This window comes from Pygocentrus nattereri, chromosome 3 (assembly GCF_015220715.1).
Source record: "Pygocentrus nattereri isolate fPygNat1 chromosome 3, fPygNat1.pri, whole genome shotgun sequence".
NCBI classification, from domain to species: Eukaryota; Metazoa; Chordata; class Actinopteri; order Characiformes; family Serrasalmidae; genus Pygocentrus; species Pygocentrus nattereri.
Genome location: NC_051213.1, coordinates 20,932,344 through 20,947,601, shown reverse-complemented (window position 1 = coordinate 20,947,601; position 15,258 = coordinate 20,932,344). Strand labels below are relative to the sequence as shown.

General features: G+C 40.7%; 1 protein-coding gene across 1 annotated transcript in view; it reads left to right on the top strand.

Annotated features, from left to right (window-relative positions):
* Positions 1–13,861, top strand: part of cubn (cubilin (intrinsic factor-cobalamin receptor)) — a 42,076-nt gene extending 28,215 nt beyond the window's left edge. Inside the window, exons 46-67 of the mRNA XM_017700354.2 lie at positions 50–259; positions 345–485; positions 640–821; positions 1,590–1,761; positions 1,936–2,133; positions 2,250–2,399; positions 2,480–2,601; positions 2,733–2,958; positions 3,073–3,260; positions 3,368–3,524; positions 3,632–3,781; positions 3,937–4,125; positions 5,086–5,215; positions 5,875–6,092; positions 7,154–7,359; positions 7,485–7,647; positions 7,908–8,116; positions 11,796–11,940; positions 12,041–12,222; positions 12,421–12,586; positions 13,035–13,270; positions 13,631–13,861. Of these exons, the coding sequence (XP_017555843.2) occupies positions 50–259; positions 345–485; positions 640–821; positions 1,590–1,761; positions 1,936–2,133; positions 2,250–2,399; positions 2,480–2,601; positions 2,733–2,958; positions 3,073–3,260; positions 3,368–3,524; positions 3,632–3,781; positions 3,937–4,125; positions 5,086–5,215; positions 5,875–6,092; positions 7,154–7,359; positions 7,485–7,647; positions 7,908–8,116; positions 11,796–11,940; positions 12,041–12,222; positions 12,421–12,586; positions 13,035–13,270; positions 13,631–13,738 (3,848 nt within the window). The 3' untranslated portion in view covers positions 13,739–13,861. The remainder of the gene's footprint in view (positions 1–49; positions 260–344; positions 486–639; positions 822–1,589; positions 1,762–1,935; positions 2,134–2,249; positions 2,400–2,479; positions 2,602–2,732; positions 2,959–3,072; positions 3,261–3,367; positions 3,525–3,631; positions 3,782–3,936; positions 4,126–5,085; positions 5,216–5,874; positions 6,093–7,153; positions 7,360–7,484; positions 7,648–7,907; positions 8,117–11,795; positions 11,941–12,040; positions 12,223–12,420; positions 12,587–13,034; positions 13,271–13,630) is intronic.
* Positions 13,862–15,258: the final 1,397 nt, after the last annotated feature.

Sequence of the window (15,258 nt, the reverse complement as noted above, 5' to 3'; positions counted from 1 at the left end):
GCTTGTTCACTCACTTTGTGAATGTTTAAACATTATTTCATGCAAACAGCTACATGCGGTGGCACATATATTGGCCAGAGTGGTACCATCAGAAGCCCAGGATACCCAGATTCAAATTACCCAGACAACTCCAATTGTGAGTGGTACCTGGAAGGCCCCACTGGACACTACCTGACCCTTAGCTATACAGCCTTTAATCTGCAGAGCTCCACTGACTGTGCCAATGATTATGTAGAAATACGCGAGTACAATGCCTCTGGTGAGTCATAAAGCACTAATAATAATGCATCAGAATCCTTTCTTTGTTTTCGCAAGATATTCATCAGAGCTTTACTGTTCTTTAGGCCGCTTGCTAGGAAAGCACTGTGAGAGCAGTTTGCCTGCACCCGTGGACACAGGAGACAGTTTTGCATATGTGAAGTTTGTCAGTGACAGCAGTGGAAATGCAGCAGGATTCAGCCTGTCATTTGAAGCCAGTGTAGAAGGTAGGCAACTTTTAAACTGCTGTAAATGATCCATATAAATATTTCAGTGCTGGTTTCAGAACATCTCCATACCAATTATTTTTATTATTATTATTATTATTATTATTATTATTGTTATTGTTATTGTTATTGTTTTTGTTAAACCCTTCTAAAGAATGTGGAGGGGATCTGAATGCTGCCTCTGGGACTATCTCATCTCCAAACTACCCTAATCTTTACCCTCACAATCGGGTATGTCACTGGAGAATCACTGTACCTCAAGGCCGAAGGGTTACCCTCACCTTTAATGACCTTCGGCTGGAGGAACATGGAAGTTGTGCATTTGACTACGTAGAGGTGAGAGCATCCCTAATGTCAGTGACACTACATATCCAAAAGCATGCAGACACTCCTGCTAATTAGCAAATTCTGCTACTTTAAGGTGCACCCATAGCTGGCACAGTTCTTCCATTGAAAAGCAAAGCCAATAAAATCAAGTCAAGTCAAGTCAGGCTTTTTTTTGTCATTTCAGCTATATACAAGTACACAGTGAAACAAAACAACATTCCTCCAGGACTATGGTGCAGCTCAGGAACACAAGTGCGAGACAATACAATATACACAGTGCAGACAATACAGTACAATACATAATGGTAACTGTGTCATTTGGAGTGAAGAAGCACCATCCAGTACATTTGGGATGAGCTGGATTGTCATTTGTGGTCCAGAACTAGTCATCTACCATCAATGCCTGACCTCACTAATGCTCTTGTGTCTGAATGCAATCAAATCCTCACAGCAGTGTTCCAACATCTAGCCTAAAACCTTTCCAGATTTATAGAGGCTGTTGCTGCAATAAAGAGAAGACACACTCCCTATTTATACCCTTGATTTTTAGAAAGAAACGTTAGATCAGCAGTTGTATCTACAACCTGTGGATATACGGTCTACAAACTTTTAAACATGTTGTGTATTATATACATGAACGCTGTGTAAGGCCAACAAATAATGCGGCTTCAAGTAAAGCTTTAGTCGTTTAGTCATTTTGTATATGTCTCATTCTCTGATAATCTACAGCAAATGTCATATATTAATCATTTGTGTATCTGATATCATTATTCTTAGGTCAGAAATGGGCTAGCATCCAATGCCCCTCGTATACAGCGCTTCTGTGGAACTGTACCTGCAGGCACAGAGGTGAAATCCTCTGGCAACACTATGACTGTTATTTTCTCCACTGATTCTTCTGTGTCCAATGGTGGATTCACTGCAGACTATAAATCTGATGAGGAAGCAGGTGAGGGTACACAGCTACTGAAAACTCCAGAAATCCCGTTGAGATTTATTAAACATAAGATTGAAGAAAAATAAAAACAAAAAAAAAACACAACATTACATGCAGAGCTATTATGTAATATGCTATAGTGAACCTTTTTTCATATTTTCTTGTTCTTGTCTCTGTTTTTGACAGTATGTGGAGGAATACTAGATACCCCAGGAAACTTCACCTCACCTGACTATGGTGTTGCAAACTACAGCAACAATCTGAACTGCGAGTGGCTGATCCAGAATCCACAGCATGTTAACTCCTCAATTGTAGTGCTTATAGATTACTTGCACTTGGAAACCCACCAGAACTGCCAAAAGGACTACCTGGAGTTCAGACTTGGTGAGTGATGCAGCAATGCAACATAGATAATTTTGTTTATAACTCAAAGCATAACAGTCACCTGGCTTGGAAGGAAGCCACTTCAAAAAGGTTGATTGTTCTTCTTACCTTTACAGGTGATGTAAATGGTGAATTGCTTGCCCGTTTGTGTGGTCAGACCATTCCAGTGGCTCCAATTGTGGTGTTCACTCCTCAACTTTGGGTTCATTTCCTAACTGATGAAGCTGTTGTGGACTTGGGATTCAAAGCTACATATTATTTCTCAGGTAATCTAGTTTACTGATGCACAAACAATATTGATTGAGAATCTATGAACAAAAGTATGTTGAACCAAAATGTCATTCAGACTGTGGAGGTTCCCAAGCGGGTGAAGGAGGAGTTATTTCCAGCCCTGGTTATCCAAATAACTACCCATCCCCAAGTCGCTGTGCCTGGCTCTTGGAAGCTCCAGAAGGCCATACCATCACTGTGAGTTTATAATGCCACAACAATTTTGGTTCCTACACATTTGGTTCCCATGCATATTAATAATGTTTGGAAGAATAATTGCATATTCTTATGCAGTGTGTACTGATAGTATAATTCTGTCTTTTCCCCAGTTAACATTCACATACTTTGAAGTAGAAGAACACAGTGAGTGTTCTTGGGACTCAGTGACAATCTTCAATGGAGGCTCTCCAGGTTCTCCCATAATTGGACATTATTGTGGTCATACTTCCCCTGGGAGAATCCAGTCAGGTTCCAACAAGGTAGCAGTGGTATTTCTGGCTGACCACTCAGTGTCCAGGGGGGGATTTATTGCTACTTGGTCAACAGACTCCTCAGGTATGAACTCATGAACAGACGAATGCTTGAGCATTGACTTTTTTTGAGTTTTGTTTATTGCTTTGTGTTTTTTTTTTTGTTTTTTTTTTTTAAAGATCACTTTTGTTTCTTCAGGATGTGGTGGGATCATACATGCTGACTCAGGCACCATCCAGTCCCCCAATTATCCTCAGAACTTCCCATCTAATATTGAATGTTCTTGGACCATCATTGCTCATGAAGGCAATCACTTGGAGATGGGTTTTGCTAGTGACTTCCAGATACCTGACTCTAGTGGGCAGTGTCAGAACAGTTACATCAAGGTTACCATTTGAAAGACATTTCACTTATTTTTGAATGTCATATGCCTATTGTTGCTATTTGGTTTATGTTCAATTTGCACATTGTTTACTTTTTGATTCTTTCTCAGGTGTGGTCCGGTGACAAAGAGCAGAATGATGCTCTGTTAGCCACTGGCTGTGGCTCCACAGCTCCTTCTTCCATCATTGCTCCTTTTAATGTCATCACTGCCCGCTTCCAGTCCTCTGAGGCAGTTGGCAAAGGCTTCTCAGCCTCCTACTTTACACGTGTGTACCATTAGGCTTTTTTAGGGTCCACTGAGCTTTCTCTAATTTTGCCTTTTGCATTCTTTGTGTTTGTGCTGTAAGCGTACTTCTGGTCTCTTCTCTTTCAGGCTGTGGTGCAAACTTCTCTGCTCCTGCTGGTCGTGTGGTATCCCCTAGCTACCCGGATAAATACCCCTCCAACTCCAATTGTGACTACCTCATCGATTCTGGAGACCAGACTGTGATCCTGATCATATTTAGAACCTTCCAGTTAGAAGGTAGGCATTCTTTTAAAAAGGTCACAAACATAGATGTTAATTACTTGATTTAGGATTAGCCCAGTTTAATACAACAGCTGTAGATAGCAGGTCATCAGCCAAAAAAATGTCTACAGAGACAAACCCTTGAAACATCTTTATCTTTGCTGTTTTAGCTCATTCAACATGTTATTATGATGGAGTAAAGATCTACAAGGGCTCTTCTGCAAGTGAAAATCTCATTGCCACTCTTTGTGGCAACACTATCCCAGGCCCCTTCTCTACTTTTGGTCCCATGCTTCTCAATTTCTACTCTGACTCCATTATTAATGACAACGGCTTCCTAGCTGAATATACAGCTATCCGTGAGTATTATGTTGCAAAATCTATTTACCTATTTTATCCACCAGTGTTACAGTGTTGTCTGGAATAACTAAGGAAGGTAATAATAATAATAATTTTTCCTTTGGAGTGAAGCTGACCAATAAAACATTAAGTTGTTCTTCAGCATTGTTAACTTCAATTTGCTTATGATCACTTGTTGTGATCTAGCCTCCAGCACAGTGGGCTATGTAGGCTCAGTAGACAGTGCTCATGCTTACTGTAGCTTTGGCAGTGTCCCTCAGTGTGAGTCTGGATTGTTTACCAATGGGAGGAATGTCAGAGCCATCCATTGATCCCAAAAATGTGGAATGAATGGAATGGAGGGACTCTGCACTTTTCAAACAATTAGAGGGGATTTGTGACAGGGCTCCAAATGCCAGGAATATGCATATATGCAGAGGGATTCTGTAACAGATTCCTCTGTGCTCAGACACACACACACACACACACACACACACACACACACACACACACACACACACACACACACACACACACAAAAACAAATGATTAATTCTGAATGGCAGGACAATTCATACTGAACAATAGGCCCAGTAAATTTAAGGCTGTCTGAACTCTGACCCGTATGCTGGTCAGACATTGTGACTTGTGTCATGCAGGAAATATACACCCCCCCCCTTCTTTGCCAGAGGAAACACATTCTAATGAATCATTTAATGATGGATTTCTGGAAAATTTTCTATATGAGATTTATAGTGGGGCAAAATGTGAATGAGAGTCTATGAACAAGTTACTAGGCAAAAAGGGGTGTAGCATCACCTAGACATACAATGCAATGCCTCATTGATAAAAATGACTAAATTCATGCAGATACATTGTCTTTTGTAAGAGAGATGCAAAGATGGTGCTGCTGATCATCTACATTTCTTCAAACATATAGTATAGTTTTGTGTTTAATCATGTCACTGTTTTGTTTACAGCATGTGGAGGGGTGTTTAATGGCACCTCAGGGTCAGTTAGCAGTCCTACTCATTCCATCATCAACTACCACCACAATATGAACTGCACCTACCACACTGTTGTGCGAGATAATCGAATCATCGAACTTAAGTGAGTGTTTTACCTTAATTACTCTGTGGTGAAATCTAAATGATTTATTTTTTTACTCACACGGAACACTCAAAACTTGAGCAGAGGCTATAAGTTGTTGCAGTTCTCATATTGTTATACACACAAAACACTGGATCAGCCATGTTCAGTCTTCAAGCAACTGTTGGGGAAGATGTGAATGCAAATTGTTATTACCATTTTTCCAGACTTTCCATGTCATATATCAAGACATCCTACACGCTTTAAATTAAAAATCCAAAGTCTTAATACTCCATGAGTGCAATAAGTTATTTTAGTGCAATATGTCATTTAGTTGAACACTTACAAGACTTTTAGCTGACTCTCATTTTGCTTCCATCCACTACCTTCCTCTGTTCTGTCCTCCATTTTCTGTTCCTGCAGTGAGACACCCTGCTGTACAGTGAAAAATACATGCTGGGATTCTCCATCTGTTTCCCTTGCAGGTGCTAGACCCTTTGTGTAACTACTTTAGAGATGCATTATTCATTGTGCCTGTGTCTCAGAGGAAGTGCTTCCTTTTCAGTTTCACATCTATTAAAGGGGTCCCATTTTGTTACCAGCTATATATGATGCCGATGACTTTGCAGACTATTGTGTATTACTCATTATTAATATAAATTTGCTCCATGCTCTCTTAGATTCAACAGTTTCCACCTTGAAGCCTCTTCAACCTGTGCCTTTGATTATGTGGCTGTATATGATGGACCAAACACCCTGGCTCCACTTCTAGGACGGTTTTGTGGCACTGTAGTCCCCCCCAATCTCAAGTCTTCAACCAATGAGATGTTTATCGTGTTCAGAACTGATGCATCAGTGGATGGTGAAGGCTGGAGGGCAACATACAGAGAAACTTTAGGTATATTGTCTGTTCTTGCAAAAGCTTCCTTGTCACTCTGCAAACCAAATAAATCACACTGAATACACCGAACTTTTTTGATCAGCTACCATTATCATCATTATATTATTGCATTGTTATACATATGTTACACAGAAAATTGTGGGTCGTTTAGGGACCTAGTGCCAATCCTAATTAGCAGTTCCCTAATCTGCTCTGCAATAGAAGAGGAACGCAAGCATATTTGCTGAGTGAGTCATCCTGAGGCATTACAAAGGGGCTTGAGAATAGAAGGGCAGATTAAGGGTGTTCAGAGCCTGCTGCTTCAAAACGGCTTTTGTTCCTCAAACTGTCCAGTGTGCCAGTTTCTTTAAGCTGATCAGAACACAATAAGAAGATGTAGACTTTGAGAACTGGCCTGGATGGCACTCTTTTAGTTTGTCTTTGTGAGAGAAAACAAGCTGCCTGCTCATGTCTTGAGCATTGCCTCAAAATATTGAAAAAAGAGCAATGTTGTTATTGTATGATTCTCCTCTTTGTTTGACATTTGTAGCTTAACATTCATGTAATTTTTTTTCTGCATATACATCAAGCTTATTACAAGAACACAGTTTTGCATTCATTATTCTTGTATGTGAAAAACTAAAGTCAGTCATAAACTCAGATTAGCAATTGCACCAGAAAGCTCTACATGTATGCCTGTTTTTTCCTGCTCAGCTACTTTTACATATAATGAGATTCCATCACATTTCCCTTGGTTCAGGAATTTCACTCCTTTAGGATTTACTGATTATAGCACTGAGTGGAATGAGTGAGATTTGGAGGAGAACAGATATACTATAACATGAGGGAACCATTGGAAATTCTGTAAATTCTTAAAGAACAATTTTGATTATTAATTTTGCATTACTAGAAATGCTAAATGACTTTAATGAGCTGAATGTGCCTCATTTGGCATTCTTGATGTGATAAATGTATGGAGATGGATTGGTGGACAGTTACTGCCATCTGCTGTTTATTCACAGAATCTCAGCACACTAGGAAACCTGAATAATTCCATTGTGTCTCTTTTGCTCTCTCAGGACCTCAGCAGGGTTGTGGAGGCTACCTCACAGCCTCCACAGGGATGTTTGGTTCTCCTGACATTGACTTTAATGGAAAGTACGAGCATTACATGGACTGTTTATGGACCATTGCTGTTTCAACTAATAAAGCTGTCAACCTCACGTTTGCAACCTTTGATCTCGAGGGTGGCTTTGGCTCAGAGTGTCGATATGATTATGTCAAGGTACGGACAAAACTATCTTAATAATTGCATCATATACAAAACCCATCTTTAAAGAAATGTGTACAATACGCAGACACTTTATTGCTGTAAGGATATTATCTTTGTTTATTCTTTACTTTCTTTAGATCTATGATGGTGACAGTGTGAATTACCCATTGGTTGGAACATTCTGTGGAAACACAATACCTGCCCCTTTTGTGTCAGCTAGTCACTTTCTGACAGTGCACTTTGTCACAGATGGATCAGTGGCTTTCAGTGGCTTTAATGCTACCTACAGTGCAGTTGACAGTAAGACAGCTTTCTACTCTGCATGATTTTTCTCAAAGCAAGTTTTGAATGAATGTTAAATATACATTTAATACTTTGACAAGTAATTAAAAATAGTGAACATTGCATGACTTTGCAGCACATTGCATAAAATTATAGAGGTCAGTAATAACTCTATCAGGTTACGTTTGTAATTTTAACAAATGAATGGATCAGGTTACGCTAATACGGCAGACACATGTCTAACTTCATGCTAACAGTAGCTTTCTGCATCTGCCCAGGACTGTGTGGAGGAATATATAATGCCACATCCACGTCTCAGACCATCACTTCTCCATTTTACCCCAACCCATACCCTGCCTTTACCTCTTGCCGCTGGATCCTGGATGCTCCTGCACAGGAAACTGTGAAAGTGGTGGTCCAGCACTTCCAGCTGCAACCCAGCCAGAGCTGTTCCAGTAACTACTTGGAGATGAAGGACTGGCCTGTGGTAAAACTAACATACTGTGTATTGTTTAGCACCTCAAACCTTGTTAACAGAAGACTTCAGACTAGTGCTGCACAAAATATTATTCTTTATTCATTGCAGTGTTGGCCTTTAGCCATCACCCTGTTTTGTTGTATGCCATAAGCTTCCTAAACAATCACAGATATTTTTCGGGTGCTTGGATAACATGATCCAAGAAACATAAATAATAAAAAAAAAAAAAAAGTAGGCCAATCCTTCAGTAGGTCAGATCAAAGCTTCATTTTTGTATTTTTGGCATATTGGAAAGTATACTGCAATCACAATATGTACCAATATCATTGAAATATGCCTTTTACCCATATTGTGCAACCCTAACCAAAATATTAAAATAGAGTCTTGGTTCCCTCCTCTAAACTACTGTATAACTATTTATTCAAAGCACAATTCTTCTTCTTCTTCTTTTGGCTGCTCCCTTTAGGGGTCGCCACAGCGGATCATCTGCCTCCATGTTGCCCTATCCACTGCCTCCTCTACTTTTACACCAACCATCTCCATGTCCACCTTCACTACATCCATAAACCTTCTCTGAGGTCTACCTCTTCTCATTCTACCCGGCAGCGATATCTCCAACATTCTTTGCCCAATATATCCACTATTCCTCCTCAACACATGTCCAAACCATCTCAACCTGGCCTCTCTGGCTTTATCTCAAACTGCTCCACCTTCACTGTCCCTCTGATCTGCTCATTTCTAATCTTGTCCATCCTTGTCACTCCCAACGAAAATCTCACATCTTCATCTCCGCCACCTCCAGCTCAGCCTCCTGTCTTTTAGACAGAGCCACAATCTCCAAACCATACATCATAGCAGGACGCACTACTGTCTTGTAAACCTTCCCTTTCACTCTTGCTGCTATCCTTCTGTCACACATCAGCCCTGACACCCATCTCCACCCACTCCATCCTGCCTGCACCCTCTTCTTCACCTCTTTTCTACACTGTCCATTGCTCTGGATGGTTGACCCAAGATATTTGAAGTCATCCACCTTTACGACCTCTACTCCTTGCATCTTCACCTTTCCACCTGCCTCCCTCTCATTCACACACATGTATTCCATCTTGTCTCTACTGACCTTCATTCCTCTCCTCTCTAGTGCAAACCTCCACCTCTCCAGATTCTCTTCCACCTGCTCTCTACTCCCACCACAGATTACAATGTCATCTGCAAACATCATGGTCCATGGAGCCTCCTGCCTGACCTCATCTGTCAACCTTTCCATTACCATTGCAAACAAGAAGGGGCTCAAAGCTGATCCCTGATGTAAACCTACCTTCACCTTGAAACCATTTGTCACTCCAACTGCACACCTCACCACTGTCTCACTATCCTCATACATGTCCTGCACCACCCTAACATACTTTTCAGCTACACCGGACTTCCTCATACAGTACCACAGTTCCTCTCTTGGCACCCTATCATATGCCTACTCTAGATCCATAAAGACACAATGTAGCTCCTTCTGACCTTCTCTGTACTTCTCTACCAACACTCTCAACACAAAAATTACATCTGTGGTACTCTTTCTGGGCATGAAACCAAACTGCTGCTCACTGATCTGAACCTCTCACCTTAGCCTTGCTTCAACAACTCTTTCCCATACCTTCATGGTGTGGCTCATCAACCTTATACCACTGTAGTTACTGCGGCTCTGCACATCACCCTTGTTCTTAAAAATGGGGACCAGTACACTGCTTCTCCACTCATCAGGCATCTTCTCACTCTCCATGATTTTGTTAAACAACCTGGTTAAAAAGTCCACTGCCTTCTCTCCTAAACATCTCCATACCTCCACAGGTATGTCATCTGGACCAACTGCCTTTCCATTCTTCATCCTTTTTAAAAGTGCCCTCACTTACTAATTCTCTGCACTTCCTGATCCACTATCTCTCCCCTCCGTTGTCCTCCTCTCTCTCTCATTTTCCTCAAAGTACTCCTTCCATCTACTCAACACTCTCTGTTCACTCACTAGTACATTTCCCTCTGTATCCTTTATCAGCCTAACCTGCTGTACATCCTCTCCAGCTCTATCTCTCTGTTTAGCCAAACGATACAAGTCCTTTACTCCTTTACTGTCCAGCCTCTCATACAGCTCATCATAGGCCTGAGCCTTTGCCTTTGCCACCATTCTTTTCGCTATGCGACTATCCTCACAGTACTTCTGCCTACTTCATCTCTCTGGTTATCCCACTTTTTCTTAGCTGCCTTCTTCTTCTGAATACTCTCCTGGACTTCCTCATTCCACCACCAACTTTCCTTGTCTTCTTTCCTCTGACCAGACGAAACACCCAACATATTCTTGCCAGTTTCTCTCACCAACTTAGCTGTAGTTTCCCAGTCCTCAGGTAGCTCCTCACTGCCCCCAAGGGCCTGTTGCAATTTTTCCCTGAACTGCCTGCAACCATCCTCCTCCTTCAGCTTCCACCATCTAATCTTTGGCTCTGTCTTCACTCTCTTCCTCTTCTTTGTTTCTAATCTCATTCTACAGACAACCACCCTATGCTGCCTTGCTACACTTTCCCCTGGTACCACTTTACAATCTCCAATCTCCTTTAGGTGACATCTCCTGCCAAGGATATAATCCACCTGTGTGCACCTCCCTCCACTCTTGTATGTCATCCTGTGTTCTTCCCTCTTCTGAAAATACATGTTCACCACAGCCATTTCCATTCTCTTTGCAAAATCTACAACCATCTGACCTACTGCATTTCTGTCTTTCACACCATTCATACCCATCACCTCTTCATCCCCTCTGTTCCCTTCACCAACATGTCCATTGAAGTCTGCACCAATCACTAATCTCTCCTCTCTAGGGACACCATCTACCACTTCATCCATCTTACTCCAAAATTCCTCTTTCTCCTCTAACTGACAACCAACCTGTGGTGCATATGAACTGACCACATTCAAAATCATACCATCAACCTCCAACTTCAGGCGCATGATCCTGTCTGACACTCTCTTTACATCCAGAATACTTTTTACAAGCTGTTCCTTTACGATTATGCCTACTCCATTTCTCTTCCTCTCTACACCATGATAGAACAGTTTGAATCCACCTGTTCCTGGCCTTGCTTCCTTTCCATCTGGTCTCCTGGACACACATATCTACCTTCCTTCTCTCCATCATGTCTGCAAGCTCTCTGCCTTTACCAGTCATTGTCCCTATGTTCAGAGTCCCTACTCTAACCTCCACACTCCTGCCTTCCTTCTCTCTCGCTGCCTTCTAACCTGCCTTCCTCCTCTCCTCTTTGATGGTCTTCGACCTACAGTAGTCCAATTTCCACCGGCAACCTGCTGGTCAACAGCACCGGAAGCGGTCGTTGTTAAGCCAGGCCTCGACCGATCCGGTATGGCAATCATATTTGTGATCCGCATGATAGTTTTGGCACAAGTTTTATGCCAGATGCCCTTCCTGACGCAACCCTCACCATTTATCCGGGAGATAAGTACACAAAGTAAATCCCTAATGGCTGGTTTTATTCAAAGCACAATATTTATTACAAAAACATTTTAAAAAATCTCAGTGTACTTTCCCCCCAATACAGTTTAGCTCTTCCTCAGATTAATCATTGCATTTTGGAGTTAGGAACAATACAGCCAGCTGTGCTTTGGCCTGATCTATTAATTTGGTGTGTTTTAGGGAGACTATGGACAGGCACATAAGTTCTGTGGCTCAGACTCCAACATCCCTGACTTCTATAGCTATGATCGTACCATGCACCTCACCTTTCACTCTGACACCTTTATGACTGGGAATGGCTTCAGTCTGACGTACCAGGTGGCAGGTATGTCAGCTGTGTTTGTTTCTCAGTGGAGATGTATTAATTAATTACTTATTTTGTTTGCGTGAATGATTTTGTGTTTATTTGTGAATGTAATCTACAGGATGTAGCAGGGAGTATGAGCAGGCTTATGGTTACCTGAAGAGTCCTGGCTGGCCTGCAGTTTATCCCCATGAAGTAGACTGCATCATTGTCCTCCGTGCACCTCAGAACAGCTCCATCTCCCTGTTCTTTGACAGTTTTGACGTAGAATCTCACCCCTCCTGCAACTTTGACTTCCTCGAGGTAAGGATGATCTGAGATGCAGCATGTCATGAACATGTTTTAAAAAATAATCTTGTGTCTGTAGGTATATATATATATACTGGCAATACTATATACAGCACCTTCAAAGGACTGTAATATCACATGGTTGTCAGCCAGGGAATATGTTGCAGAACTTCTGTTGTCCTGTGTTGTCATATGTTTTTCTCTGTGTGTTAGATAAGGAATGGCAGCACAGCTTCAGCTCCACTTCTGGGAAAATACTGTGGGAGCACACTTCCCAGTCCCATCTTTCCCAGATCCAATGAACTCTACCTGCGCTTCCAGAGTGACTTCTCTGCTGCCCGCAATGGCTTTGAGATCACCTGGACCTCCTCTCCATACAGTGAGTAAATATTAAAAAAACGAATCGCCATGTCTGTGATTAAACCACCCCGTTAAAGCCATGGCTTGACCAGAAATAACATTTCGATATTTTTCCTTCCCTCAAACATTTTATGAACCAAAACATGCTTGTTGTCCGAAGTTTGCTTCTTTAATTTTGCACTAGATCTATGAGGCTAATGTAGGTAAAACTGAATGCCTAAATCATCACAGCCTTAAACCACAGAGTCTCAAATCACATCGAATTGTTAACTAATCTCAAGTAGGCTTCTTTATGGGGGCTTATTAGTGATAAAAGCTATAGACTATAGACAAAAGTACAGATAACAGTCATGTTTTACAATGGCTGCTGCTGCTGTTTGTAGCTATGCAATGTAATTTTGTCAATTTAAATAGGGGTAAAGAGAAGAAAAAACATTGCAAATTTGATTTTTTTTTTTCCTCTTCAGGTTGCGGTGGTAAGTTGTATGGAGATCATGGCTCCTTTACCAGTCCAGACTTCCCTGGCACCTATGCCAATGGCACTCACTGTGAGTGGGGTATCAGGGCCCCCAGTGGAAGAGTGGTGACAGTCACATTCAACCAGATCAGCATTGATGACCCCGGAGACTGCCAGAACAACTATCTGAAACTTTATGATGGACCAGATGCCAGCTCACCTCCTGTTGGGCCATACTGTGGAGCGGTATGGAACAGTTTGTTAAAGAATATAGAATTCCTTAGCCCATAAATGTGAAACAATTTATTAATGAACAAACAATTTATTAAGCCTTACCTGCACGCCTGACATATTGTGTGTTCTTTTAGATTAATTGTAAACAAATTTTTAAATTTTTAAAAATGTTTTACATTATCTTTGCAGTCTATTAATCAATTTAAGTTAGCTATAAATACTGGGTAGTGAATAATGCTGTATGTATGACTAAATAGCAAAATATCCATGCATTTAAAGTTTAAAAAAATATTAGCTGATAGTTGCTTTTGGTCGTTTAGACATATATTATACTCAGATTATAATGGTTTTCTATTTTTTTCTGCCCCGTAGGAGACAAATATAGCCCCATTCAGAGCCTCGTCACATCATGTCTTCATCGTGTTCCATGCCCAGTCTGTTGTGTTGCCATCTGGATTCAGGCTCACATGGAGCAGCTGAAGAGAAATCCAGACAACATCCACACATATACACTTATATCTAAGTTTACAAACAGATTCTCAATAATTTAAACAATATCATGTAACGCAGTATTTACCAACAAATTAAATATAAATAGTTTGATTCCTTTGTTCGATCATCTCATATATTTGTAGATTTGGTAAATGAATTATGGATATAAATAATATATATTTTTATTTTAAAATAAAAATATTGTTTACTGTACTGCTACAGTGACTGTGCCTAAGTTGTATAAAAATAGCTCTTGGTGTGGGACCCACAGCCTCTCTGTGTCAGTTAAAAGGATACATTCTTTTCCTGCTGTAAATGGCTTTGCTCTTCCATTTTTGCATTAATACTGTGTCTGGTTTCAAAAAAGACATGTTTAGTGGTGCATTTGCTGTTAGTTTGAATGTGAGTGGATGCAAAAATAAGGCAGAAGTCCAAACATAGGCATTCCTCATCTGACATTAAATGGGGAAAAGTAGGAGAATAAGTGCAGTAAATATTGTTTTGCATGTCACATTTGCATTTTCATCCCAAAAATGGGATGAGCACTCAATGCCTGCCAAACCTCTTGTCAGAGTGGTTAATGTTCTGAATTACTGGACTGGCTAATTTAGGCCTCAATAACTGAAATGCTCTGTGTGGTCGGCTCTTCTCCTCGGACATGTGTCAGCTTAGCCGACACCCCTGACAGCTCGGCCGTCGACTCGTCACACTCTACCCATCAATGAACGAGAGCGAAAGAAGGAAAGAAAGGGATTGAAAATGAGAGATAAATGCTGTCAAATCCAGATGTATACAGACAGGACCATAATTCCCAAGACGGCCATGGAGGCAGTGTAAAGCCATATTGTACACAGTCAATAACATTCACACTTCAAAAGAGGAGAAACATGCAGAGCACTAATTTGTGACTTTCCAATCTTTGCACAAACCACGTTTCAACCTTCACACAAAGCTAGAATTAATCTGATGAGGTGTGAGGAGCGGTTTTGGACTTGGGGTCCATGGCAACATTTAAAATATTTTTACAAACTACAAAGCTGTGAGACCATACCATCCCAAGGGGTGCTGTGGGTTAGATATGGTTAGAGTTTCAGAAGCACTTTTAGAAAATGGTTAGTGTTTTTATATCAACTTGGTGAGGTCAAAGTTCCTGAGAACTTCTCAGCTGTAACAGTGTTTGAAATTCAAGTTAATGAGCATGGGAATAAGGAGGAAAAGTGCGTTTAGCACTAACCTCACATTCTAAGTGCATGTTGCATTCCTTATACAAAACATACACTACCATTCAAAAGTTTTAGATCACTTATATTAAAAATACAGTGTAGATTGAAATGTTGTAAATTATACCAAATCACAAACTAACAGTTTATTCATCTTTAAAATATTTTGAGACAAACAACAAATAATGACATAGAAAATGAAAAATAGTAAAGTAATAAATGAAAAACTGTACGTATTCACTTATAGTATTGTCTTGACATAAAATAACTGTGAGTAGTAATGTGATT